The sequence below is a fragment of the Schistocerca gregaria genome, chromosome 1 (genome assembly GCF_023897955.1).
Source record: "Schistocerca gregaria isolate iqSchGreg1 chromosome 1, iqSchGreg1.2, whole genome shotgun sequence".
Lineage (NCBI taxonomy): Eukaryota > Metazoa > Arthropoda > Insecta > Orthoptera > Acrididae > Schistocerca > Schistocerca gregaria.
This window is the reverse complement of record NC_064920.1, coordinates 262,911,974-262,938,596: the sequence shown is the minus strand read 5'-3', so window position 1 is coordinate 262,938,596 and position 26,623 is coordinate 262,911,974. Positions and strand designations below refer to the sequence as shown.

General features: G+C 38.3%; 1 protein-coding gene across 1 annotated transcript in view; it reads right to left on the bottom strand.

The window, feature by feature from the left end:
• Positions 1 to 648: 648 nt before the first annotated feature.
• The window catches only part of LOC126339928 (WD repeat-containing protein 76-like), a 147,777-nt gene continuing 121,802 nt past the window's right edge, over positions 649 to 26,623 (bottom strand). Inside the window, exons 10-12 of the mRNA XM_050001673.1 lie at positions 23,447 to 23,634; positions 12,426 to 12,544; positions 649 to 934 (exon numbers count right to left, since the gene is read on the bottom strand). Coding sequence (XP_049857630.1) covers positions 788 to 934; positions 12,426 to 12,544; positions 23,447 to 23,634 — 454 coding nt within the window. The 3' untranslated portion in view covers positions 649 to 787. The remainder of the gene's footprint in view (positions 935 to 12,425; positions 12,545 to 23,446; positions 23,635 to 26,623) is intronic.

Sequence of the window (26,623 nt, the reverse complement as noted above, 5' to 3'; positions counted from 1 at the left end):
ATGAGTTCCAAGATTGAACACTTTTAATGTAAACTTCTATTTATTTTCTGTATTATTCATTGTCATTGTTTACAACGTACCACAGTAATATAGAGGAACCCAGGCGAACATTTTGATACATGACACTTGTGGTCTATCAAACCAGAAAACTACCTAAAACCGGCCTACAAAAAGTACCTAAACTACAGCGCATGTGCGTCACGCAAGATTTTCAATGGCCTCGCAATCTCTCTGCAAAAACTGTTAGTCTTAGACAAAAAATAAATAGAAACTTTTGTAGCAAATTTAATTCAATTTAATTCAGTTTAACTGTGTACTGAGACACGTTTTCATCAGAGTGTGTCGTTTTCAAGCTATTAAAGACACACATACCAAAGTAATATTAAACATGTTCCAACTCAAACCATTAGTGTTAGGGCATACGTCCATATGAAGTTTTTTTTGTTCAGAATCACTAATACTAACGCGTCACAAAGAATGTACCTTTCCTCTGACTCGCCCTGTATGTAAAAGTGCTCATGCTTATTTTTCTGCATCCCATCAGATTAGCAACACTTTTTCTTTATTCTTCCGATTCCACTTATAGACAGTGTTGACAAATTGACAATTTTTACTAAGTAAGAAAACATACATAAAAATGCACTATAGTGCGTTTCAACTGAAACTTTAATTTTGCATGAACAATCAATAAAAAGGTTAAAAATCAGGAAAAGGTGCTTTAAAAGGTAAGTACATCTTCATTAACAAAAAGTGTTCGCTGTATGAAACTGGTGCTTCAAACAAATATTTACACAAACGCATATATTCTGCCAGAGCTGCTGCCACCAACAAAAGCCAGCTGAGTTGGATGAAATTCGCAAACAGAGAGAACCACCTGAAGTTCTGGATCCATGAGTTCATGAACTATTTTTCCATGAATACCATACAGCTGCACCTAAAAATCAAAAAAATTAATTTTAATTTGAAGAACTGAATACAATAACATGTACACTTCAATATTAAACTATGACGCCACTACAGGTACCAAAAATTAGGAAGTTTCAGAACCATCACAGACTAGACCTGCTGCCTTAGAGGATCACAACGATCATCTTGTAAACTAAATTATTTTATTTATTTTTCCACTTCAGGTCACAAATGGTGTCAAAACCAATTCTGACTTCTCAGCAAGTCATCACCATATGCTCTAAATACGTTACATAGTACTCCATCAAAGTAAAACTGCACAACAGAAAATTGTATCACATGCAAGTCTTCAGTTTCATTTTAACAAGCTACACTAGAAAACGTCCATATCATCTGATGACTTGCTAACAAGTTGAAACTTCTTGTGATGCCGTTTGTGTGAACTGAGGCTCAAAAATAAATAAAATAATTTTGTTTCCATAGCTATTTTCTCTTAAACAAAGGTATCACAAGAGAATAAGAAGGGTACTGATGTGTATTACTGGATAAGTTATATTTGAGAATGATTAATAAAATGGTCTTGATCAGTGTCAGTCTTATTTGAAGACTTCCAAAACTTGTACAACATTTTATTCTGAATGATATAAAGAACTCTACCAGTCGCATCCAAAATTTGTTACAATTTATTGTTCACAGAATTATGCTGTGTATATCTTAATGGACTAAATGAAAAACAAGGTCCACTATATTAATAAAAATCAGCAGGTCAGTAATTTAAATAAAAAAGCTTTATGAAGAACAGGCAATCATGTGACTGAACAAAATCCATCTCACCAGATAGAGGATCAACTATGCATTACAATTACCACAAATGCTTTAGTATGTCACTAAAAACAAGGACTTGTTTAGGTAAGTTGTGTACTATCACACTACATTGCCTTCAAATGAGTTGCCTGTTACATCAATGAGCTAGTTGACCAATTACAATATTGTGTACAATGGTTAGAGATATTGTGCACAAATGTCACAGTATTCACAAACGTCATCTTAACTAAGTTAAAATACGATTTTTGGGTCTTACAGACAGATCTGAATCTGATACTGGCATATTTTTGTAGGTAATAAGAATATTTACACATGCATAACATATTACAGTAACTGATTTTCTGATAAGTTTCAAAGTTGAGGTCAGGGCAGTGTGTCACTAACAGAGCACTCTACTGCTTTCCTGGAGGTAAGATAAATTTGAGTTCTACATGTGTCATCAATCATGGTTAAATTTTACAAGTACTTTGTATTCTTGCATTTTTGTTTAAGTTTGGTCTTCATCTACTTAATCAGCTTGATATGGTGACTACTGGAGATTGCTCTACAAGCGGAAAATGGATTGTCCAACATGCTGTCAAAACAATTAAAGAAAGTAATCTTAATCGAAAGCTCTTTATCCTGATACGTTACTCAGGCATTTGTAGATAGCTCTTAAGCAGGAGACTTACACTAATAAACCAAAACATTATGGTCTGTTGGATGTCGCCTGCTAGCATTGCAGGCACAAGGTGGGTTAACGAAAGTACATAATCAGAGCAGACATGGAGGGGGGATCACACTAATGAAGATACTTGCTACAAATCCATTGACATTTGCAATTTTGACAAAGGGCAGATTATTATTTTGTAGAACCTATGAACGAGTATCTCAAACAGCAAAGCTAGTCAAATGTTCACGTGCTACTGTCATTAGCATCTACAGAAATAGGTAAAGAGACAGTGAAACTACAACTAGAAGCTAAATGGTTGGATGGCCATGACTTCACAGAATGTGGGGTTTAGAGGCCTGTCTGTGATCTGTGAAGTAAGATACGTAGTGATCTGTGGCATCTCTGCCAAAAGAGCACAATGCTTGTTTATGCAGAAGTGTTTCAGAGCACACATTCATCATACATTAGTGAACATGAAGTTCCAGGGCAGACCTCCCATACATGTTCACTTACTGACAGAACTATATCATCAATTACGATTGCGATGGACAAGGCACCAACAGGATTCAATAGTTGACCAAGGGAAACCATGTCAGCTTTACGAGTGAATCATATTTTTGCTACACTACATCAATGGTCATCTCTATAAATGCTGTCATGTACCTAAACATGCAGCATGCCACAGATGCAGTTTGGTGGGAGAAGTATCAAGCCATGAGACTTGCATGGGACTTGTGGCAGTAATCAAAGACATGCTGACAGCTGCAAATCACCTGCGTTCCTTCACGTTTTGTCTTCCCAGATGGCTATGTCATCGTTCAGGAGTATAACTGTCCATGTCTCTAAGCCAGAACCGTGCTACAGTGGTTCAAGGAGCATTATAATGAACTCACGATGTCTCAGTGACAAAATCTGTTTGATGTAAATCCTACAGAACCCTACTGGCTCACTGTTGGGCGTCATCACCGCAAATGCAAATCAGTGGCCTATTATTTATGCAAATTACATGATCTGTGCACAAACATCTAATGCAACATACCTCCACAAACCTACCAACAAAATGTCTGACCCCTGATACTTGGAATCAGATATGTATTTTGTTTCAAAGATGGACAAACAAGTACATGGTCATGTTTTGGCTCATCAGTGTAATTTTTAAACACATAAGAACAATTTAAAATAACTTTGAGAAATTCTTCTCCAAATAATATGCTGTCTTCTTGTAATTCACCATAAGGATTTTTTGTTCCTCATTATGATTGATGAAAGTACTGATGTTACAGGAACAGAACCAATGTTCTGTGTGTTCTGATTGACTATGTGACAATGTATCATTTGCAATACACCGAAACAATTGCAGTTCCTTAATGTTTATCTACAATTTCAAAAGTTATAAGCTCTTGTGTATCTACTGCTGCTTTTGAAAATTCTAGAAGGGTTGAATGAAAAGTAGTGCCTCCACCTTCATTAATTGGGTTTGGATCGGAATATTTTAATAAATCAAACACAGAAATAATCCTTAGAATGATATCTTTAATTACCAATATTCACTTTCCCACATAATCACCAGCCAATTGGATAAATTTCTGCCAATGACGAAGTTTTCTGAAGCCGTCACAGACGAAGTCAACACACTGTTTCCGCAACCACAGTCTCTCAGTTCTCTCAACATCTTCATCAGAAGCATTATGACATCCCCGAAAATCATCTTTCATTATCGGGAACAGATTGAAGTCAAATGGTGCTAAATCTGGACTGTGTGGAGGATGCCTTACGGTGGTGAGATTCAATCACTGAAGTTCAGCTGTGGTGGCATGTGAAGTGTGTGGTTTGGCATTGTCATGTTGGAGGAAAACATTTCCCTTTTCCTTTTGGACACTTGTTAACCGTCATTTCAGAGTTCGCAGTGTTGCGATTTAACGCTCTGAATTTATTGTTGTTTTACGATCAAGGAAATCAACATGGATATCACCATTTGCATCCCAGAACACTGGCCATGATTTTTCCACTGACGGCTGTGTCTTTTAATTTCTTTTTCTGGAGCGAGTGTGTCGATATTCTGTAGACTGATGTTTCATCTCTGGGTCGTAATGGTATACCCACGTTTCGTCTCCTGTCACAACTGAATGGAGAAAGGCATCGCCTTCATTCTCGTAACGTGAGAGGAGTTCCTGGCAAATTTCAAGTCTGTGAGCTTTCATTTCAGGAGTCAGCATCCGGGGCACCCATTCTGCACAAATCTTCCAATAGCCAAGCAAAGCAATAATGTGACCCACACATTCTTGTGAAATGCCAATTGTGCTTGCAATTTCTCTGTGAGTGATACGACGATCTTCCAGAATCAATCTGTCAACATTCTGCTTATGATACTCAGTGGCTGCTGTCACAGGATGTCCAACTCTGTCACACAGGTCAGATGTTCCTGCCTCAACATCTTCAAACTTACTCGCCCAACGTCACACAGTTAGTTTGTAGTTGAGCAAAATGTGTTACACTTTTAGGTAGAAACTACACCAGACCAAGTTTTAATCTGATTTTCAGCATAATGATTTTATTTCACTTTAGTATCCAACTTTTACTGGTTGGAGTCTTTACAGAATCACACTCCCATGTACTAAACTGATTACTTTATCAATAAGATAATGTGTTAAATATTTTCCTTCAAACATGTAAGTGCGGAGAAGTTTTGGAAAGGTTTGAAATTATGCTTCAGGTTTGCTGGAAGTCACTAAGTGCTCTAATTATGGAACAATGGATGAATATAAAGGGGTAATTTGCACTCCATTTTACGCAGAAGCTAGTTTTTCTCGCATCTGAAGATTTATGACATCATGTCTCCTAAACTGCGTGTTGCATTAGGATGTAATTTTGTAGGCACATTCATTGGTATATGTGGATACTATCAAAGGTAACTCAAGTTCAAAATAATGAATTACAAATTTTTGATGCTCGCCATAAATAAAATCCTGAGTTTACTATGGCACTGGCCTTTAACTAAAGTATCCTGCAACTTAAGCCATTTTTTTTTTTTCTGTTTGTATCTCAGGTTAAACCACAAATTTTGCAATGGCTTTAAATGTTTGTATCTGTGGGACAAATTCAAAAGCAAAGAACAATGCACAAGGTGACATCACAGTCTTCACACACAGTGTCTTTATTCCCTTCTTGCCTTTTTCCCATCTGTATCCCAAACATGGCTGCACATTGCAAGAGACCTTGTTGGATGATTCTTCACAGCGGGTAGAATTATTGATGGAAAATGTTGGCCAATCAATCACCTGGGATCTGCACTTTATGAGGGACACCCTGCTACTTCTGAAGCAATCCCCTCTTCTGGTGTTTTGAAATCATGTTCTCAATAGCAGAAAGAGAGAACTCTAGAGGACTTCTTTACCTCCTCTTTTTTATGGATCATATGCATTCTACAAAGCAAGTTCTATGAGATGGAAAAATATTTTCTTGTAATACTTCTTTCCCCTTTTACAAGTCACTGGGTTGTTAGCCAAGTGCTGATCTACTTTGTGTGTGCGCGCGCAATGACAGCTACTAGCTTCAACATTACTCTGCATCTTCTATCTACAGCTTCCATTTCAGCCTTGTGAATTGTTGTCAAAATAGAAACATCTGTTGTCCCATCAAATTACTGTAACTTTTCCCTTCTATAAGGCAACAACTTCCCTCTTCTTTAATTTCTTATGATGAAATGATAGAGGCACATCTCTTCTTTGCAAAGGCACAGTTCCATATGTGACGGTTCTCTAAACAAGTCAGCAAGTTGAGGGGACGTGATGGTTATCAACGGTAAGATTATAACCTTTATTCGAAAGTGGTTTTATCAGTGTTATTAATACAAGTTGACTGTAGCATTCATCACAGATTGTCAAATTTCCTTTATTTTCCTGTGTATTTAAATGACACCACACACACCCAGTTTAGTATTCATAATGTGAACATCTTGATGCCAAACCTTGCCCTTTTCAGTAGTCAGTGCTCTACCTATACATGTTATTATAACACCACTGTATGGCATGCACAAGCTTTTGAAATTGTTATTGAGATGGTGAAGTATAGGTTAGTTTTACTTAGCTTCACCTGTGGGTGGTTCACAGGATTGTACACCAAATTATTCAAAAAACTAAGGCATTTTTTGGCCTCACCACAATGCTTTGAGGCAGTACACCAGCGATAAACTCATTTCATTGCTAGTGGTCTTTCCAATGGGAAACCTGTTGCACTTTATACTTCGTGACAACGACGTTATGAAGCCATCAATGACCTGTTTCACGTCACACGACATTGTTGGCAAAGTTGTTCACTTGATGAATAGCAGGGTTTCCTGTGAATGGAAATTTTTGAGGAGCTGGCTGGAGCACAGTTGACATATTTATCTCCTACCACTGGAGAGCTTTTGTTAAACCACTGTCTAACAAACTTTCTTCACTTTCAGTCTCCAACAAAAAAGTAAAATTAAAATATTCTGCAGTTTCTGAGCCACTAAAGTCAATGTCAAATTCAGTATCACTATGGTCACAACCTGAACAACAATAAAAGACAAGATGAAAGGACAAATTTAGTTGTCCAAAGATGCAGACAGTAAAAGCAGTATCTACTGTCAAAACCACAACCAAAACAACAGCCAGGCTACAAATGTAGAACTGGATTCTTTTTAGCGGCCAAAAACTGAATTAGTACTGAAGCAAGTGTGGTTTTCATTTTGTAACTTATGACTTTAAAGGGTTAAACTTTCAACATACGAGTATACATCTTAAAAAGTAAATTACAAGATTATTTTAATTTGGTCAATAACTATGCAAAATATGAAAAAATAAAATATCTGTTGCTCCTGGAAGCTATTAGATAGACAACCAGCGATAGTACTAGGTTCGAGTACAATCACTTAGTAATATACATAGAAAACAAAGGAATTCTTTTCACTTTGCTATCTATGTGAATATCAAAAAGTTTTATCACACAGAATTTCATTTAGTGTCAATCCTTTTAAATTATTTCATACAAGCAATAGGAAGAATAAGGATTAAGCTGCCTGCTGTAAACCAGTTCTAGACCTGTGCAGCCATTATTCTGCCTGTGACTGGACACATTACCGCTACTACAGAATACTTTACAGAAAAAATCTTTCATGCAGGTAATAGATTAGTCTTTGAACCTCTTACACGATTTCTCAAAACAAATCCAGACATATGGATGCGAAATCTCCGATTAGAGGTTTTTTGATTATGGTAAATACTGCCAGTTAAATACACAATTTTTGGATACAGGCTGAAACCGAGTAGTATCACTCCCTATACAAACAAAATCACACACTAAACATGTAATTACAACACCTTTTATCTTCATAAAAATCCAGTTTTCATGGAACAAGTGAGGAAACAAATCTTTGGGTTGATGACTGCTCTGTTCTGCATTACCTACTTCCAGCATTCCTCAAAACACCTACAGAAAAATTTGTTGTCTCTCTCTCTCAATGTTTTCGAAGGCTATAATTTATGAGCTCCAAACAGGTGTGACTCATTTTCAGTTAGCTTTGGCCATAGTCATTTGATTCTTAAATTTCTTGTGTGTGTATGTCCTTACTAGACAGTTCAGCATCTTAATGACTGTGTAGTGTACAATTCTGCAGTCTTTAATATTGATAGGAACTGTGATAGCTGCATTCGGATGCAGGTGGAGTTAGTGATTATTCACTCACAGCCCCAGGTGGTGGTAACTGCAGTGACACAGCTCGAGGCTATTGCCAATAGACATCACAGGAAAGCAGTGAGGAGGGTAAGGAGTCATTCCAATCCCGGGAGCGGAAAGACTTAACTTAGGGGGACAAAAGGATAGGTATATACTCGCGCGCGCGCACACACATATCCATCCATACATACACACACAGACATAAGCAGACATATTTAAAGGCAAAGAGTTTGGGCTGAGATGTCAGTCGAGGCGGAAGTGTGGAGGCAAAGATGATGTTGAGTGACAGGTGAGGTATGAGTGGCGGCAACTTGAAATTAGCGGAGATTGAGGCCTGGTGGATAACGAGAAGAGAGGATATATTGAAGGGCAAGTTCCCATCTGCGGAGTTCGGATAGGTTGGCGTTGGTGGGAAGTATCCAGATAACCCGGATGGTGTAACACTGTGCCAAGATGTGCTGGCCGTGCACCAAGGCATGTTTAGCCACAGGGTGATCCTCATTACCAACAAACACTGTCTGCCTGTGTCCATTCATGCGAATGGACAGTTTGTTGCTGGTCATTCCCACATAGAAAGCGTCACAGTGTAGGCAGGTCAGTTGGTAAATCACGTGGGTGCTTTCACACGTGGCTCTGCCTTTGATCGTTATGATTTAGACAAGATATCAGTATGGTGCTAAGAGTGGCAACTGACCCTGAATAATGAAAAGTGTGAAGTCATCCACACGATTGCGGGAAGGAATCTGTTAAACTTTGATTACACAATGAATCACTCAAATCTAAAGGCTGTTAATCCAATTAAGTGCCTAATAATTACAATGACAAATAACAAATTTGAACGATCACATACATAATGTTGTGTAGAAAACAAAAACTGTTTTATAGGCAGAACTCTTAAGCCGTCGGCACACAGACCGTGCTGTCGAACGTTAATGATGAGAGTCCCAACGTGCTGCTGAATACTCAGGAACGATGCAACTTGTGCATACAGTATGTGCGCCCCAACATGGTATACACAATCCCAACACACTCCAGCAGCAGATGAGGGATATTTCTAATTCATAAATCACACTGTTTACTCAACGGGCACGCGTAAAATTCCCACTTTAGCTCTATTAAAACACACCCTTTCCACCATTGTCTATGAAAAGGAAAGTACCATGTCCAATCAATAAAGACACATGCTTATAAAAGTGCATTACAAATTTGGAATACTTCTCCACATAAGATAAACATTATTTCATCATTCCCACAATTTAGTAAAATCCCCAAAGTCAGTCTTACTTGATCACTGTTCCTACTCAGTAGCAGAATCTTTGCAACATGTGAATTACGAAGCATAAAAGAAAAACGAGCAAAATATCTTTATAAAAGTAGCGCAAGCTGTCCTGTATATTAGGCCAATCAAACAAAGTCACCCCTCAAAAAAAGTTCAACTTATAGTTACATAAAATCAAATATTTTATAAACCTAATAAAAACGCGAAAGTTAGGGAAAAAAAATTGGAAGTATCAAGACGGGAACCACCGCCCAACTACTAACTCACTACTGGGCAGTGACGCTACTCATTACACTAAATCAACGTTACATCTTTTGCATATAATCATATTATGTTACACCTTGCTGAAAACTGTAATCATAGTTATGTTACTAATTGAAATTTAATTATAACAAATTCTACCAAGAACAATACTTTCTGGATGGATATTCAGTGTGTCACTGCCTTCAAATAGCCTTCTCTCATAATACGCAAGTTACACGAATATGAGGTTTCCCATTATTTTATTGGAATGAATCACATAGTCAACAACAGGCTTTCCAGTGAGTCTCAATTCGCTGGTGCTCAGAAACAGCATATATACATATAGGCTTGAAATGAATGCCAATTCGGCGCCTTACAACTCTGTACTGAAGGGAGACGGCGTGCTTGTGACGTAGGTTACATTGTGCCATCTCATTGGTCAACGCTCAGACGCACGCTCAGAATATGACATGCCAGATATTGCTCTACACGTTCGGAAAGACTCCAGAGCGTGCTATTCCACACTATGATGTCAAACTCGGCACGCTCAACACTTGGATGCACGGTCCGTGTGCCGACAGCTTTAGGAGATGCAACTTATCTACTAAAGAGACTGCCTATACCGCATTGTTTCATTATCTGCTTCAGTACTGTTGTGTGGCATGGGATCCTTATCAGATAGGACTGATAGTGGACTACAAAGAAGTTCAAAGCTCAGCTCACTTTTGTATTATTGTGAAATCGAGGAAAGTGCCATTGGTATATAGGTATTGATAAATGTACCTTCTATTTTTGTCAAAATCCACAACAACGTTTGTCAAAATTAACTTTTTTCTGTAAATGATTAGACTCATAAATGTAAAACTTTGTCACGCTACATGCATGAAGACCAACAAAGCCTCAGTTATTTGAAACTGACGATTAAATAAGTGCTGATTGGGAACTTTTTGACATAAATGTTTGCTCTTGTTAAATCTTCAACAGCTTGATCACCGAAAAGGCCTTTGTTTTCTTCATGTGGCTGTATTTCAGCTGTCGGCACATAACTGTTCTGTTGAAAAGTAGCAGTGTTTTCCCACCAACGAACTGAATGTGTCTCTGATGTAAGTCCTTTCTTCACATTTATCTTTTCCCACCCAATTCGACGATCACAAAATGTGGAGAATATTAATTTCTACCTTTCATGGACTTTCATAGCCTTGCAGTCCACACTTGACAATGATACACATAGAACTGACAAGGCACTTACGATACAAGATGAACCAAAAGTTACTATTGAAAAGTTATGTGAATAATTTTGGTTCAAAAAATGGTTCAAAGGGCTCTGAGCACTATGCAACCTAACTCCTGAGGTCATCAGTCGCTAGAACTTAGAACTAATTAAATTTAACTAACCTAAGGACATCACACACATCCATGCGTAAGGCAGGATTCGAACCTGCGACCATAGCAATAATTTTCAAATATTCAAAAAACATTTCACATTTTGTTTTCTGATCACTATAGTATAGAATGTGGACATTGTATAGTGGTAGCCTACCAAGAGCACAAACAAGTTTGTATTTTGACCACAGAGGAGATAACCAGTGCGAGGAAACAAGCCCTGGCTTCCTCACACAGGGCAGCAGCCTAAACCCACGTTCTGCAAAAGCAGAGCTGACATTACAGGGGTCGGTAATCTCTTCTGGTGTTTTAAGGGTCATAATCAAAATCCGTGATGGACCAGATTAGCCACTTCATTTCAAATACAAAACGAAAACCACGACCAATGCACAACACAAAGAGTTCATTAACAGCTACGCTGCAACTGCTTGTTGAGTTGGCTTGTCAGAGTATTGTTAACGAGGTAGTTCGGTCCTGACCTCAAGCAGTATTTGACAACAGTGCTTCAAACCAACCACCACCTTACTTTCTCATGTTCATGTGTCATTATGCCAATTTTTGAACTTTAGCAAACAAAAAAACATACATTCATATTCTCTCTCTCTCTCTCTCTCTCTCTCTCTCTCTCTCTCTCTCTCTCTCTCTCTCTCTCTCTATTAAATGCCAGGTGCTAAGCCTTACAGCTGAGTACTACAATGCATTATTTGGTGTGTACCTTAAACAGACCTTTCAACTACCCACAGAATGGCACCAAAGCATCAAGTGCATTGGTAAGTTATTGCTTTTGTGCACTTTCTATTTCGCAAACAGGTTGTAACACATGGTATCTTTTCAAATTGGACTTCACCACATGATGTACAATACCAGTAAACATAAAGCTGTTATGTTTTCAATACCACTAAACAGAAAATAAAGCTACTTCAAACTATCTATGATAAAATAGTTCCTCTGGATACAATTCACTACAAAATAGCGTTATTAGGTGATTTTGCATTGTCAAATTCTGAGGCAGAATTTGCATTTATGCTAAAACTCTAATTTTTCCCAGCCCTATGGATATAACAACTGTGTTGTTATGGCAATCATTAAAAGAAAAGCATCTTTCGATGTGGCAAGATCTTTTCATAAAATCTCCACCTCCAATGCTCTCCTCCAAATGAGAAAATGTCTTGCTGACATCCATCTACATAAGAAGAAATGATAATTATAATAAAACAAGATAAATCGTAGCTAATACAGGAAGATTTAAGTGTCCGTGTTTACTATGCGCTGCTCATTGTCAACTGTAGAGTATTCAGTAGACATAGATGTAAGTGTACCACAAATGGGAACACATGAAAAGTAGTAAGCAACTACTATACGAAATTATTTTCTTAATGATTTGTTGTTTGCTGAGGTAACCTACAAAATGCAGCAAATTTTATGATATTTACTTACTCGTCTTGGATGCATCATGCTGCCGATAACAAATGAGTCTTCACGCAGAGGGTGCCATTTTGCTTTGAATGTTGTGAGCCATCTTCCAACGTGATTGTTGTGAGCAATATTCATTACAACTGAAACAGAATAGAAACACTGATTTATCCAACATGTAATGACTTTTAAATCTCTAAAAGTTCTCTGACCATAACCCAAGTAACAATCAATTTCCGTTAATCAAATAACTGAAAGGCCAAGGCAATACAATAAGAAAAGCTACGGATGCCTAACCCTAGTCAGTCGAGTCAAGGGATATTTATCAGCATGGAAAGGTCGTACTGTAGGCTGCAAGTTCTTAAGTAGAACAGTAGCATGGTGCTGACAGATCTTTTGGGTAAATGGTAAGAAAATGTATTGCAAGAAGAAGAAGCACTGAAGTCCATTGTATGTCACAAAATATAGCAGTAACATGAACTGATATTTCGTGCAATGAAAGTGTGATGAGGGAGCTGTCAGTGCAATAATGTTTAATGGAAATGATATTCAGTCTGCACTGTATTTGACACTGAATCTCATTGCCTCCCGGGAAAGGGAAACATCTACAGCAGGGAGTAACAGAAGTGACAGCTGGAGGGAAAAATGTAGAAGGTACTCCTCTTGACATTTTCTTCCCTCACTGGTGGCCTTGCAGTTCACCCCATTGTTATAAGAGCCTGGCCTGCACATGCCAAGCCAAGCCAAGCCAAGCCGAGCTCGGCAAACTATGTCACCTGCCACATGTGCGCACAATGCATTATGAGGCACTCGCTCAAAAGTAATATAACAACAAAAATCTGAAGATAGCACACCGCAATAAAGATTTTATAGCCAGAACTGGACTATGACTTATTTCAAAATTTATTATGGGTGTAAAAACTATAAATCAAGAAAATGTTTAGAAAATACTGTACAGAAACAGCTGCCCCTCCCAATTAGTATGTTCTCATGTGATATAACATGTGTAATATCATCAAATATATTACTGCTCACCTGATAAATTATACATCTCTTTGTTTTGATTAAGTGAACATTTTAAGCATTTTTTAGCTTCACATTACTTCAAACCTCGGTACAAAGCTAAAAACTTGAATCTTCTGTTTCCCACATATAACACTGAGCACCTTTCAGTACAGTCATTGTGTACCCGTGGCTATTTAGGCTTGTACAGGTAAATTTTTGGGGGTAGAGAGGAATGACAGGAAATGGATGTGAGAGGGAGAACAGTGTTTAAAGCTTTGGGGTGGCAAGGAACAAGAAATATAGCATTTTACATTTAATTTATTGCTATTCAACTGTCCAGTTCTAAAGACTCAATTTCTGCACATTTTTCCATTTTCATTCTGGAAAGACAATTCTAACATGCAACCTTTTCTTTCATTAGAGCCCAACATTTTGTACTGGCAGTGGTAAGTTATCACCATACATCTGGCTTCATTTCTGGTGCTAATCCGTCTAGTTGAAATTGATTCCAAAGGTGCATGTGGCACTTATTCATCTCTTCATGAAAATTACTGGATTTGGTGGATGTAAGTGTAGCTTAGATGATCCTGCAATAAAGACAAGTTTGTTTCCTTGACTTTCCCAATGACATTGCCCTTTGAATCCTGCTAGATGTGCTTTCTGGAGTGATTTTGTTTTAGCCAGGTCTCCTAAAGATAAACAATAGTACGACGACTCTTTCCTGATGTGCTTTTTGCTCAGGAAAGTTGCCCTATCTACTACAATATCGGATTTCTCCATCAGAATATGTCTGCTATCACTTCATTCTCTGTACCTGCATCCCAATTATTTCAGAATTCTTCCATTCAAATTGCAGATGCCTGTAAAAGCAATCTAGTCATGTAAACTATCTTACTTTTTGCTTATAGGATACTTACCACAGTTGTAAAATTCCAACATAGTACAATGGACATCATTTTTCTGGAAATTGTGCAAATCACTGACAGTTATTCTAACACTAACATCTTTCCTCAGAGATTTAAACCTCACTTTTTGACCACGGTTTTGCAATTATCATACTTCTGCCAATATTGTATGCTACTAGGTGAAACACCACAAGCACATGCTGCTGAAGTCAGTGATGCTGACACGATTTCATCTCTTCTGTCAACATCTAAGGTTGTGAAGAAATTCATATACCTCATATGTGAATGCCTTTGACTGTGTCTCTTAGTTGAGTCACCTTAACTCACAAAAACATAATACTGTCCACCATCAAGTACTACCACAGCGTCAAAATCTAAGATGGTTTTCTGGAACGCTGAAGTTATCATGTACAAAATTTCAGTGAGGCCAATGCTACAATACAGTGCTGAAACATGGACATTCAAGAAATTTCATGGAAAGCAACTAGGACATATCCACAAAAAAGGAGATTTAACTATGAATTATGTAACCTATATAATAACTGAGACATGGTCGTCTACATTAAGATTAAAAGGCAGGAATGACAAGGGCATGTAGTGAGAGCAATGACAGAATGATCAAGACAAATATACTCAGCTCAATGATTGCAGGAACCAAGACAGATGACCAAAGCAAAGGTAGGAGGAAGGTACCACAGAAGACATGAAGGTTGGAATTCATAATTGGAGAAGTTTGGCACTAAACAGGAAAGAGTGCATAATCTTCTACTGAAGGCCAAGGCTCACAAAACGCTGTCATACCAATTATGATGATGACAATGGTTGGTTTGGAGGGTGCCCAACTAAGCGCGTACAAATTCCCCATTATTACAAAGTCCAATTTTTGTGCAGTTCACAAATGACGATGATGATGAAATAGTACGGGCAAACACCCAGTCCCCAGACAGAGAAAATCCCCTACCAGGTCAGGAATCGAACCTGAGACCCTGTGATCCACAGGCGGCAACACTAGCCACTAGACCACGAGACCATGAGATGCGGATGACGACAGTGATAATGGTCACTGTTCTCTTCACCAACATACAATACTCATATACGATGAACACACAAGCACATGCAGGGTAGCAACAGAGCTCCAAACCCATGTTGCCATTAGCATCAATGAAGTGACATATTGCCACATAAACACTGTTAATAACAGGTGTTTATCTGGCAGTAGTTGTTTCATATGATGCTACTTAGATGGCACCTAAGGCAGAAATGACACTGCAGAAACAGTGAGCTTAGAGCCACAAACAAAGCTAGACTAGGCAAATGGCTTTTCACTGGCACTTACAAATAGAGTGAAGATAGAGGTGGGACCCTGACATATCTCACCCTTTTATCAAGTGACATTTCAATCATTGTTCAAGCACTGACTAGCACATGTAACGGCGCCTGGGATATGATGAAGATCAGCATCTCCATTTCCATATTCAGCATTGTAACAAACTTTTGAGAGAGCACTAGCGAACCCAGCAATGCTTTGCAAATGTTAAATATGAATGGGAACTGGATGTGTAATATAACACACCTTTTATGTCCCCGTAATTAATTTTTTCCTTCTGCCTGTAACATTTATCACCACTCACATCAAATTTCAAATGTTCGCAATGTAAATTCGCTCCTGTTTTTGTGTTAATGTAGACTGTGTTATCCAAACAATACACAGCCAGGTCAAAAGCACCACAGTTGCAAAGATGCATGCTGGTGCAAGTGCCTTAGAGACTAGACACTTGCACAAGTTCCACCAGCACCATGGTCAGAGCTGAAGATGACGATATTGATTTCGCCTCAGCCAATTACAAGCCACCTTTGACAACGGACAGAAGCCTTCTCGGAAGAGAGATGAGCAGCTCTCGCCTATTTGGTTACAGATCAACATCCAGGGCTGACTTAGACAGGAAACTTCGTATAGTGCAGTCTTAGAAGTAGGCAAACAGCTGTTGTATATTACATTTGCTATATACTGTGAAGTTTACCTACGATTATTTGCACTTTGGTCTTTTTTGTTACATTTCATGCAGTGTTGCACACTTCATTATTCAACAAGCCACAAAGATAAATACACCTTTTTAATTCATTTTTGTGCCTTTGTTACTAATTTGACGGAGTGTTGTAGGACCTTTGTTCTCCTATCCTGTTAGTTGATCCTGGGACATAGCTGTGTAATAGTGGCACAGAGAAATTGTCTTAGTGGTGTACTGCACCAAAAGCTATTTCACAAGCTCAGCGTACCTTAACAACAGTGGCGATTTTGCCACCACAGCAGTAGTGACAAGGCCTTACAAAAGTGGCGACTAGGGTTAACAAAAATGTACTTATAATTTCTCCTCAATTTATGCTTTATGAAACAATTGTTTATGAAGAGGAAAAAAAAAGGTGGTGCAATTGACATAAAATGCCGCTGGCATTACTTTGGACTTCAAGTACTGTTTAGAAACATGTGGTTAACTTTAACACATGGATGTTCTACTCAGCAGATAGCAATCAGTAAAAGTTGGAACAATTCAACATTTTTCTCCTGCCACTGCAAGCCTCTATTTGATGTGGTGGCTGGTGGTAACAATTGTTTCGATGAAAGTCTCAAGGAGGTGTGACTTCAGAGGAAGGTTCATTTGTTTCTTGTCACTGCAAACTTTCTTTCAATACTGTGTACCACACCTTACATAGTTATATTACCATAGCCATATTATTTCAGTGTTAACTTCATCCTATGATTAAGACCATATGCAGAGGACATCTACTTCCAAGTATTTATAACCTGATAATACAGATTAGTTTTGTTTATAATTTGTATGTTGGCAGTGTTGACAAAACTGTTGCCAGAACACAGGTGAGTTGATTTTAAATGACAGATACTCCGGCAACTGCCATGCCAAGAGTTTATTGTGAGCATCACGTAGTGTGTTACTAACCTTGTTTGAAGTGAGTGAAGTAAGCCATTAGTTGTTTCTTTAAAGTTGAGTGCTTCCTCTCAACATTTTAAGATGTAAAATTCAGGTGTTACCAAATGAGACAGGAAAACCTTTTAGATGAAAAAGGTCAAAATTCTCATATTAATTTAAGTTCATTGTGGAACACACTTTGGACTAGCACAGAGTTTGAGAATATCTGTGTGTGTCCTGAGCACCATTGTGAAAAACAGTACTTTACAAAGTGGGCCAAATTTTAAAAAATGCAATATGTCAGTTATTCTACATACATAGGGCTAGAAGAAAACATCGATCTGGTTTCAGACAGAACAGTCTACAGATGATGCTGTGACTTACATTTAACAATAGGTGCAAATGTGTTCAGATTAACTATCTGACATATAAGTTACTCAGTTCTATTTCCAAGTCATAATCTAAGCACTTCAAAACTACATGAAAATATCTGCAAGCTAAAATCAATAGTGGAACAAATTTAATAACACACCACAAATATTTGTCTGGTGAAAATACTGTAATTACATAAATAGGTTGTAATTGTGGCATCAAAGAGTGAAAATCATGAACAGTAATTCACATTTCTTCACTACAGGTGATCCACTGCCTTTCACCGTACAGTGGCTTGCAGAGTATCTAAGGACATGTAGAATGCAATTTACCAAGTTGTAACTTGTGGAGATTGTCACAGGAGGGAAAACCACAAAGTTACAATATTTTCCATGAAGTCCTACTACATCAACCTAACACTGTTGCAAGAGACTGGCATATCACGTTGATCATGAGGATGAATACTCCACCTGAACCTGTAAATGCATCCCTACCGAGTGACTGTTGCTCGTGCATTAAAACCAGCAGAGACTTCTCAGTGCCACCAGTTTTGTGGATACCTATTCACTGAGATAACAAGGAATGCCTCAGGCATGGATTTGTTTTTTGTGTCTGATGAAGCCTGGTTTCACCTGAACGGTTAAGTTAGCTTTCATAATCACAGGTTCTGGGCAATGGAGAATCTTCACAACTTCCACGAAATGCTATTGTATGATGGAGACAATTCGGATTTGGCATGCAGTGTCTGCATGCCACATTACTCATCCCACATTTTTTCATCAGATGCTGACTTCGGTGCATTACATTGACAACATTCTGAAGCCACTTGGGGGCAGCATTAACGGAGGAGGGAAAGACCTACCCTACAGTTACTTCCAACAGGATGGATGAACCGCCCAGACAATCTACCAAACCTTGGGAGCACATTTACACAATCTCTAGAAATGACAGAGCTGTTAACAGAAGTCAGTCTGGTTGCAGCCTCAGCTGGCCACCAGGTCACCTGATGTGTCAGTGTGCGGGGAGTCTTTAAGTCTCAATAACTGAAGGATAACTTTTCAGATGAGACTGCAGCAATTCCAGTGGTCAAGCTTCAGCAACTTGCTCACCAGTGCCCAGAAGTTCCAAGAAATGAACGATCGTCACTTTCAACATCTGCTTTACTCAGGTTAGTACTGTATTTCCCTTCCTCTGCTGTACTTCTTTGTACCCTGTAACTGTCCTCCAGGTCACTTATCTGCCCAACCCTGTATAAACTAATAACCTATCGCTATTAGTTCTTACATCATCACAATCTGAAAATCATCACCTTCTGAAACTTCAATTTGAACAAAATCTCAACACCAACAAACAAAATAAATAAAAAATTGAGATTAGCTACTACCGATCCTGGTAGTACCATCACCCAAAATAGTGTGCGCCCACTCCAAGTAGAAATGCTTTGATCTGGAATCAATATAACAGAAAAAAAGAATTTAAAAGTCTCCAGACTCTTGCACTTTTTAAAATTGTCTTAACATTTTCCTCGCTGCTGCTTAGAAGCTTTTTCCACTCCCTTTAAAAATATATCAAAAGAGCTCTGGATCAACAAGTTTTGTTGTTGTTGTTGTTGTAGTTGTTGTTGTCTTCACTCCTGAGACTGGTTTGATGGAGCTCTCCATGCTACTCTGACCTGTGCAAGCTTCTTCATCTTCCAGTACCTACTGCAACCTACATCCTTCTGAATCTGCTTAGTGTATTCATTCTTGGTCTCCCTCTATGATTTTTACCCTGCACGCTGCCCTCCAATGTTAAATTTGTGATCCCTTGATGCCTCAGAACATATCCTACCAACCGATCCCTCCTCCTAGTCAAGTTGTGCCACAAACTTCTCTTCTCCCCAATCCTATTCAATACCTCCTCATTAATTACGTGATCTATCCACCTTATCTTCAGCATTCTCCTGTAGCACCACATTTCGAAAGCTTTTATTCTCTTCTTGTCCAAACTAGTTATAGGCCATGTTTCACTTCCATACATGGCTACACTCCATACAAATACTTTCAGAAACGACTTCCTGATACATACATCTATATTCGATGTTAACAAATTTCTCTTCTTCAGAAACACTTTCCTTGCCATTGCCAGTCTACATTTATATCCTCTCTACTTCGACCATCATCAGTTATTTTACTTCCTAAATAGCAAAACTCCTTTACTGCTTTAAGTGTCTCATTTCCTAATCTAATTCCCTGAGCATCACCTGACCTAATTAGACTACATTCCATTACCTCCTTTCAAGACACTGTCCATTCTGTTCAACTGCTCTTCCAGCTCCTTTGCTGTCTCTGACAGAATTACAATGCCATCGGCGAACCTCAAAGTTTTTACTTCTTCTCCATGAATTTTAATACCTACTCCGAATTTTTCTTTTGTTTCCTTTACTGCTTGCTCAATATACAGAGTGAATAACATCAGGGAGAGGCTACAATCCTGTCTCACTCCTTTCCCAACCACTGCTTCCCTTTCATGCCCCTTGACTTATGACTGCCATCTAGTTTCTGTACAAATTATAAATAGCCTTTCGCTCCCTGTATTTTACCCCTGCCACCTTCAGAATTTGAAAGAGTATTCCAGTCAACATTGTCAAAAGCTTTCTCCAAGTCTACAAATGCTAGAAAAGTAGGTTTGCCTTTTCTTAAACTTTCTTCTAAGATGTGTCGTAAGGTCAGTATTGCCTCACGGATTCCAACATTTCTACGGAATCCAAATTGATCCTCCCCGAGGTCCGCATCTACCAGTTTTTCCATTCGTCTGTAAAGAATTTGCATAAGTATTTTCCAGCTGTGGCTTATTAAACTGATAGTTCGGTAATTTTCACATCTGTCAGCACCTGCTTTCTTTGGGATTGGAATTATTATATTCTTGTTGAAGTCTGAGGGTATTTCGCCTGTCTCATACATCTTGATCACCAGCTGGTAAAGTTTTGTCAGGACTGGCTCTCCCAAGGCTGTCAGTAGTTATACTGGAATGTTGTCTACTCCCGGGGCCTTGTTTCGACACAGGTCTTTCAGTGCTCTGTCAAACTCTTCACGCAGTATCTTATCTCCCATTTTGTCTTCATCTACATCCTCTTCTATTTCCATAATATTGTACTCAAGTACATCGCCCTTGTATAAACCCTGTATATACTCCTTCCACCTTTCTGCCTTCCCTTCTTTGTTTAGAACTGAGTTTCCATCTGAGCTCTTGATATTCATACAAGAGGTTCTCTTCTCTCCAAAGGTCTCTATCATTTTCCTGTAGGCAGTATCTATCTACTTAACCCTAGTGAGATAAGCTTCTACATCCTTACATTTGTCCTCTCATTTTTGAGACGTCTGTATTCCTTTTTGCCTGCTTCATTTACTGCATTTTTATATTTTCTCCTTTCATCAATTAAATTCCGTATTTCTTCTGTTACCCAAGGATTTCTACTAGCCCTCATCTTTTTACCTACTTTATCCTCTGCTGCCTTCACTACTTCATCCCTCAGAGCTACCCATTCGTCTTCTACTGTATTTCTTTCCCCCATTCCTGTCAATTGTTCCCTTATGCTGTCCCTGAAACTCTGTACAACCTCTGGTTTAGTCAGTTTATCCAGGTCCCATCGCCTTAAATTCCCACCTTTTTGCAATTATTCAGTTTTAATCTACAGTTCATAACCAATAGATTGTGGTCAGAGTCCACATCTGTCCCTGGAAATGTCCTACAATTTAAAACCTGGTTCCTAAATCTCTGTCTTACCATTATATAATCTATCTGATACCTTTTAGTATCATCAGGATTCTTCCATGTATACAAGCTTCTTTTATGATTCTTGAACCAAGTGTTAGCTATGATTAAGTTATGTTCTGTGAAAAATTCTACCAGACGGCTTCCTCTTTCATTTCTTAGCCCCAATCCATATTTACCTACTATGTTTCCTTCTCTCCCTTTTCCTACTGTCGAATTCCAGGCACCTATCACTATTAAATTTTCGTCTCCCCTCACTGCCTGAATAATTTCTTTTATCTCTTCATACATTTCTTCAATTTCTTCATCATCTGCAGAGCTAGTTGGCATATAAACTTGTACTACTGTAGTAGGCTTGGGCTCCGTGTTTATCTTGGCCACTATAATACGTTCATTATGCTGTTTGTAGTAGCTTACCCGCACTTCTATTTTTTTATTCATTGTTAAACCTACTCCTGCATTACCCCTATTTGATTTTGTATTTATAACCCTGTATTCACCTGACCAGAAGTCTTGTTCCTCCTGCCACCGAACTTCACTAATTCCCACTATATCTAACTTTAACCTATCCATATCCCTTTTTAATTTTTCTAACTTACCTGCCCGATTAAGGAATCGGGCATTCCACGCTCCGATCCGTGGAACGCCAGTTTTCTTTCTTCTGTTAACGACGTCGTCCTGAGTAGTCCCCGCCCGGAGATCCAAATGGGGGGACTATTTTACCTCTGGAATATTTTACCCAAGAGGACGCCATCATCATTTAATTGTACAGTAAAGCTGCATGTCCTCAGGAAAAATTACGGCTGTAGTTTCCCCTTGCTTTCAGCCGTTCGCAGTACCAGCACAGCAAGGCCATTTTGGTTCATGTTACAAGGCCAGATCAGTCAATCATCTAGACTGTTGCCCCTGCAACTACTGAAAAGGCTGCTGTCCCTCTTCAGGAACCACATGTTTGTCTGGCCTCTCAACAGATACCCCTCCGTTGTGGTTGCACCTACAGTACGGCCATCTGTCTCGCTGAAGCATGCAAGCCTCCCCACAATGGCAAGGTCCATGGTTCATGAGGCGGGCAACAAGTTTTAAAAATGAAAATTTTTGTTATGGTTTTGGCTCCATTACTTAGAACCTTTCCTATAATGATGAGATAAACTATTCGTCATTCATTGCCAGATTAGCTCCTGAAATTACAGTATACGGATCTCGTGGAAATTAACAACTGAAAATCTTCGAGTGTCTGGAAGTGTGATTACTAGTGCCTGCACACTGATCATTCAGTCTAACAGTTTTCATGTAGCATGTTTGATACTGAGTTAGTGGAACTGAAATAATAAAGTGTAAAATGAAAACTTTACTAAGATAGGCAAAAATGTTTGTTCGAATCCATTGCCACAGTCATCTCTAAGTAATCCTAACCTCGTGCAATTAACTGACCAGTCTCCAGTTTGACTAATAGCAAATGACTGCATATAACCTAAATACCATGGGTTCTATGGAATCAAATTATATACAGTGTCAGTCCACATCATGCAGAAGAAAAGGAAACCACTTTGTCATAACATATCACTGCCACAGTGAAACTTGATGCAGAAAATATTATGGCAAAGGCCCTTTTTTGTGATTCTGTTCCTTTGACTAAGTATGTCACCCATATTGTGCAAAAACACATAAACTTTTTATTCTCAATGACAAACACAATTCATAAAACTTTGGCCATACATCAGTGGTCTGAAAAATGTAAGGGAATTTAAATTTAAATACTAGACCTAAAGCCTGATCACAATATGGATTTCTCTGCCACATCACATCCTGGACAAATTATCAACTAATACATAAAGAACTGTTTTTGTAATAGCTGAGCAATTTTAGAAAATACTTCAGGCTTCATATCACAAGTCAGCACACAGTCCTCTCATGAAGCTCGAGACTGGCATCACTGTGTACACCGATTTTCACAATAATTATAAACCTAGGTAACATCGAAGTTGTTGTCAAACATTAACACAATTCTTACACACCTTTGGTTTAAGATTTGGTGCAATGAATAATTAAACATGTAAAGCAGTAAAATCAATGTAACATTTACCTTTTGGGACCTCAGATCGAAACTTTGTTGTGTCATATGCTCTAAGCCTGTCATCATTGCATGTAGTTAACAAATAGTTTCCAGCTGGAGAGAAGAAGCACCCTGTTAAAGTTTTTGGATGCTTCAGATCTGTCAGTGGCTTGGGCTTGGATTTCCGGCTATCTCTCAAGTCCCATATTCGTGCTTCCCTATAAACAATTCAAAGAAAGAAGACACAGCAATTAAGCAATTATTAAATAATCTTATAAAAAAATAGGTCTCTCAGAAATCCAAGGAAACACCAATGAATTTCTGCAGAAAAAACAACCATACAAAAAGTTAATAAAATCTCCTACCATACAAAAAAGTTAATAAATTCTTGACTGAAAACTGCTGAAGTAATTTGACAGGCCATGCTTTGTTGTTCTTTCAGTTGACATTCTTCATTTCCATTCAACAAGAGGTGTAATTCTAAACGTAACATGTTTACAGTGCCAGGAGTCCTGCACAGTCTACAAGTAATAGCTGGTTGTAAGTAGCATAAGGTATTTACAATCCGTTTCTCAATTGCTCGGTAACAATTGAATAAAAGAAACAAATAATAATAATAATACAGGAATCCACAAATGCAGCAAGTAAATGCTTAGTGTAGAGAAAATCACTACTCCCACCACTCTCTCATATTCTCTGCATGCTACGTGGAAGTGCACATCATGACCTATATGTATGTGATTGTGAACACATTTTGTTTCTTTACTCAACAGCTTCTGCTGGTCTCTAAAGCTGTCTGTACCTGTCCCTGTACCCATCTCTGTACCTTTACATGTGATAAAATAATATAAATGCAAAGCCTAATGTGATTTTCTGATCTTTTAAGTGTGCCAATATATCAATAATTATATTACATACATGGTGGCAAAAAATAGACCTCCTGTAAAAGTAGTGATCAAGCAGAATAATTTGATTACTGTGCAGAGAGACACTTTCACCCAACAGTTTAGCTAGACCCACCCTTCTTCTAAAAGAGCTTATGTGTCAGTTATCTTGTCAGCTTTCCGCCATTTGACTGTGTATTGTTATTTCTACCTCTGTCCTACCAAGCACGGCACCACCACTATGTACAGTTGCTTCAATGACAGCACTTCAAAGTTAAGCAGATGATAATGTGTATCATATCATTAAAATTATGCCAAAAGAGGCAAATTGAGAAGTATAAACTTTCCTACTACTGCAAAATTCCCTGCACAGATATGGACAACATGTCATTCACATGCACTGCTATTCAAGTGCCTCCACGCACCATAATTTTCTCATCTTAACAATTCTCAGTCAGTTGAGTCTTGAATATGATTTTAAGTTGAGTTATCTCCCCTGTGGAAGCCTGTAATGGTTAAAGAGGCATTTTACAAGGAAAGGAGAATTATCTGCAGTAATATGGACAAAGATTTAATGAAAAGGCTAATAAAATGTCTAGTATGGAGTGTCCTCTTGTATGGTGCTGGAACATGGAAACAGGAAGAAAGACAGAGCAACAAGGGGGGCTTCTAAGATTTGGACATGGCAGAGCATGGAAAGAATAACTTGGATGGCTAGAGTGAAAAGTGAAGAGGTACTCAGAAGAGTGAGAGAACAAAGACAATTACTGGATGTAATAAAAAGAAGGAAATGATACTGTTACGGTATATTGATAATTTTTACTTATGGCCCGTCGGACAGCAACTGAATAAAACACAATTTTAGTCCCATACGTGTTTCGCCTTTATTTTCAGCAAGGCATCATCAGTGGCAGGTTGTGTGGACGATTTCTTACATATTACACTCTTGTTGCACCTGCCACTGGTGATGCCTTGCAGAAAATAAAGGCGAAACACGTATGGCACTAAAATTGTGTTTTATTCAGTTTGATGAAGGAACAATAAATGAATTGCTGACATAGCTGCAATAATAAATGGTAATACAAAATGAAATGTAAAGAATCGATTTAATGTTGCGTTATCAACAGCAAATCCTCCCCACACTCACTGGACTACATCTGTTCCTAAGTATGGAACTGCTGATAATAAATTGCTGTCAGACTATCCATAAGAAAAATTATCAATATACCGTAATATTATATGCAACTGAGGAAGACAGGACTACAAAAGTTGGAAACAATACTGGTTTGGACATATATTAAGAATGAAGGAGGGGATTACCAAAAGACACTTAGAAGAGTGTATGGAAAAGATTTCGGATAATAGATGTGATACATGGCAGCACATACAACAGCATTAAGAAAGAAGCAATTGAAATGGAGATGAGAAGGACTTGCAAATATAGCAGGAAACTGGTTATGGTCATGGTGATGAGGATGTTATCTCTGAACTCAACTAAAACATAAATGAAATAGAACTGCTTTATCAATTACTATATTCCATTTCAAGACACTACTCAATGATGTTACAAGACATTTATGAAGCATGTAATTAAGTGTGGTGCACAATCTTTAATTTGCCAGAGAACCCGTAAAGGTGTTAGAGTTAACAGAGAGCTGCAAAGAGAAGTAGCCCCCAGCACCATGGTCCCTACACTTACACTCTATAAAACACTGCAGTGAATGGCAGGGGTACTACTCACTGAACCATATGTGAGGGTTTTATTTCCAATTGACCAGAGTATACAACACATGGGAACTGATTGCTTAAATGCCTTTGTGTGCACAGTAATTGCACTAAGCTTTGTCTTCATAATAACTACAGGAGCAGTATGTAGGGAGCTGTAGTATACTTCTAGATTCCAAGTAGGCTCTCATGGGTAGTTGACATCTAATCTTCATGCCTCTGCCAGTTCATATTTTTTACGATTTTTGTGGTGCTCTCTCATGGGTCAAACAAATGTGTGACCATTAGTGATTCCTTTGCATATGTTCAGTATCTGTTTTTGCTTCTAAATGGTATGGATGCCACTAACTAGAGCAATACTTTGGGTTTGTTGCATGAATATGTTGCAAGCAATCTCTGATATTCCCGTCAGCACTGCAATTCCAAATCTGATGCGAGAGCCACTATGTAACCACTAAAAACTTGCAAAAATTCTTAACATGTCACTGGGAAGTTCTAACATTTAACATGATAATATATTTTGAACTTACTGTGTTTCCGAAAAGTTGACATCCTTCGAACAGTAGTCCCTTTCCAGCTCACTCTATATTGCTCTAAT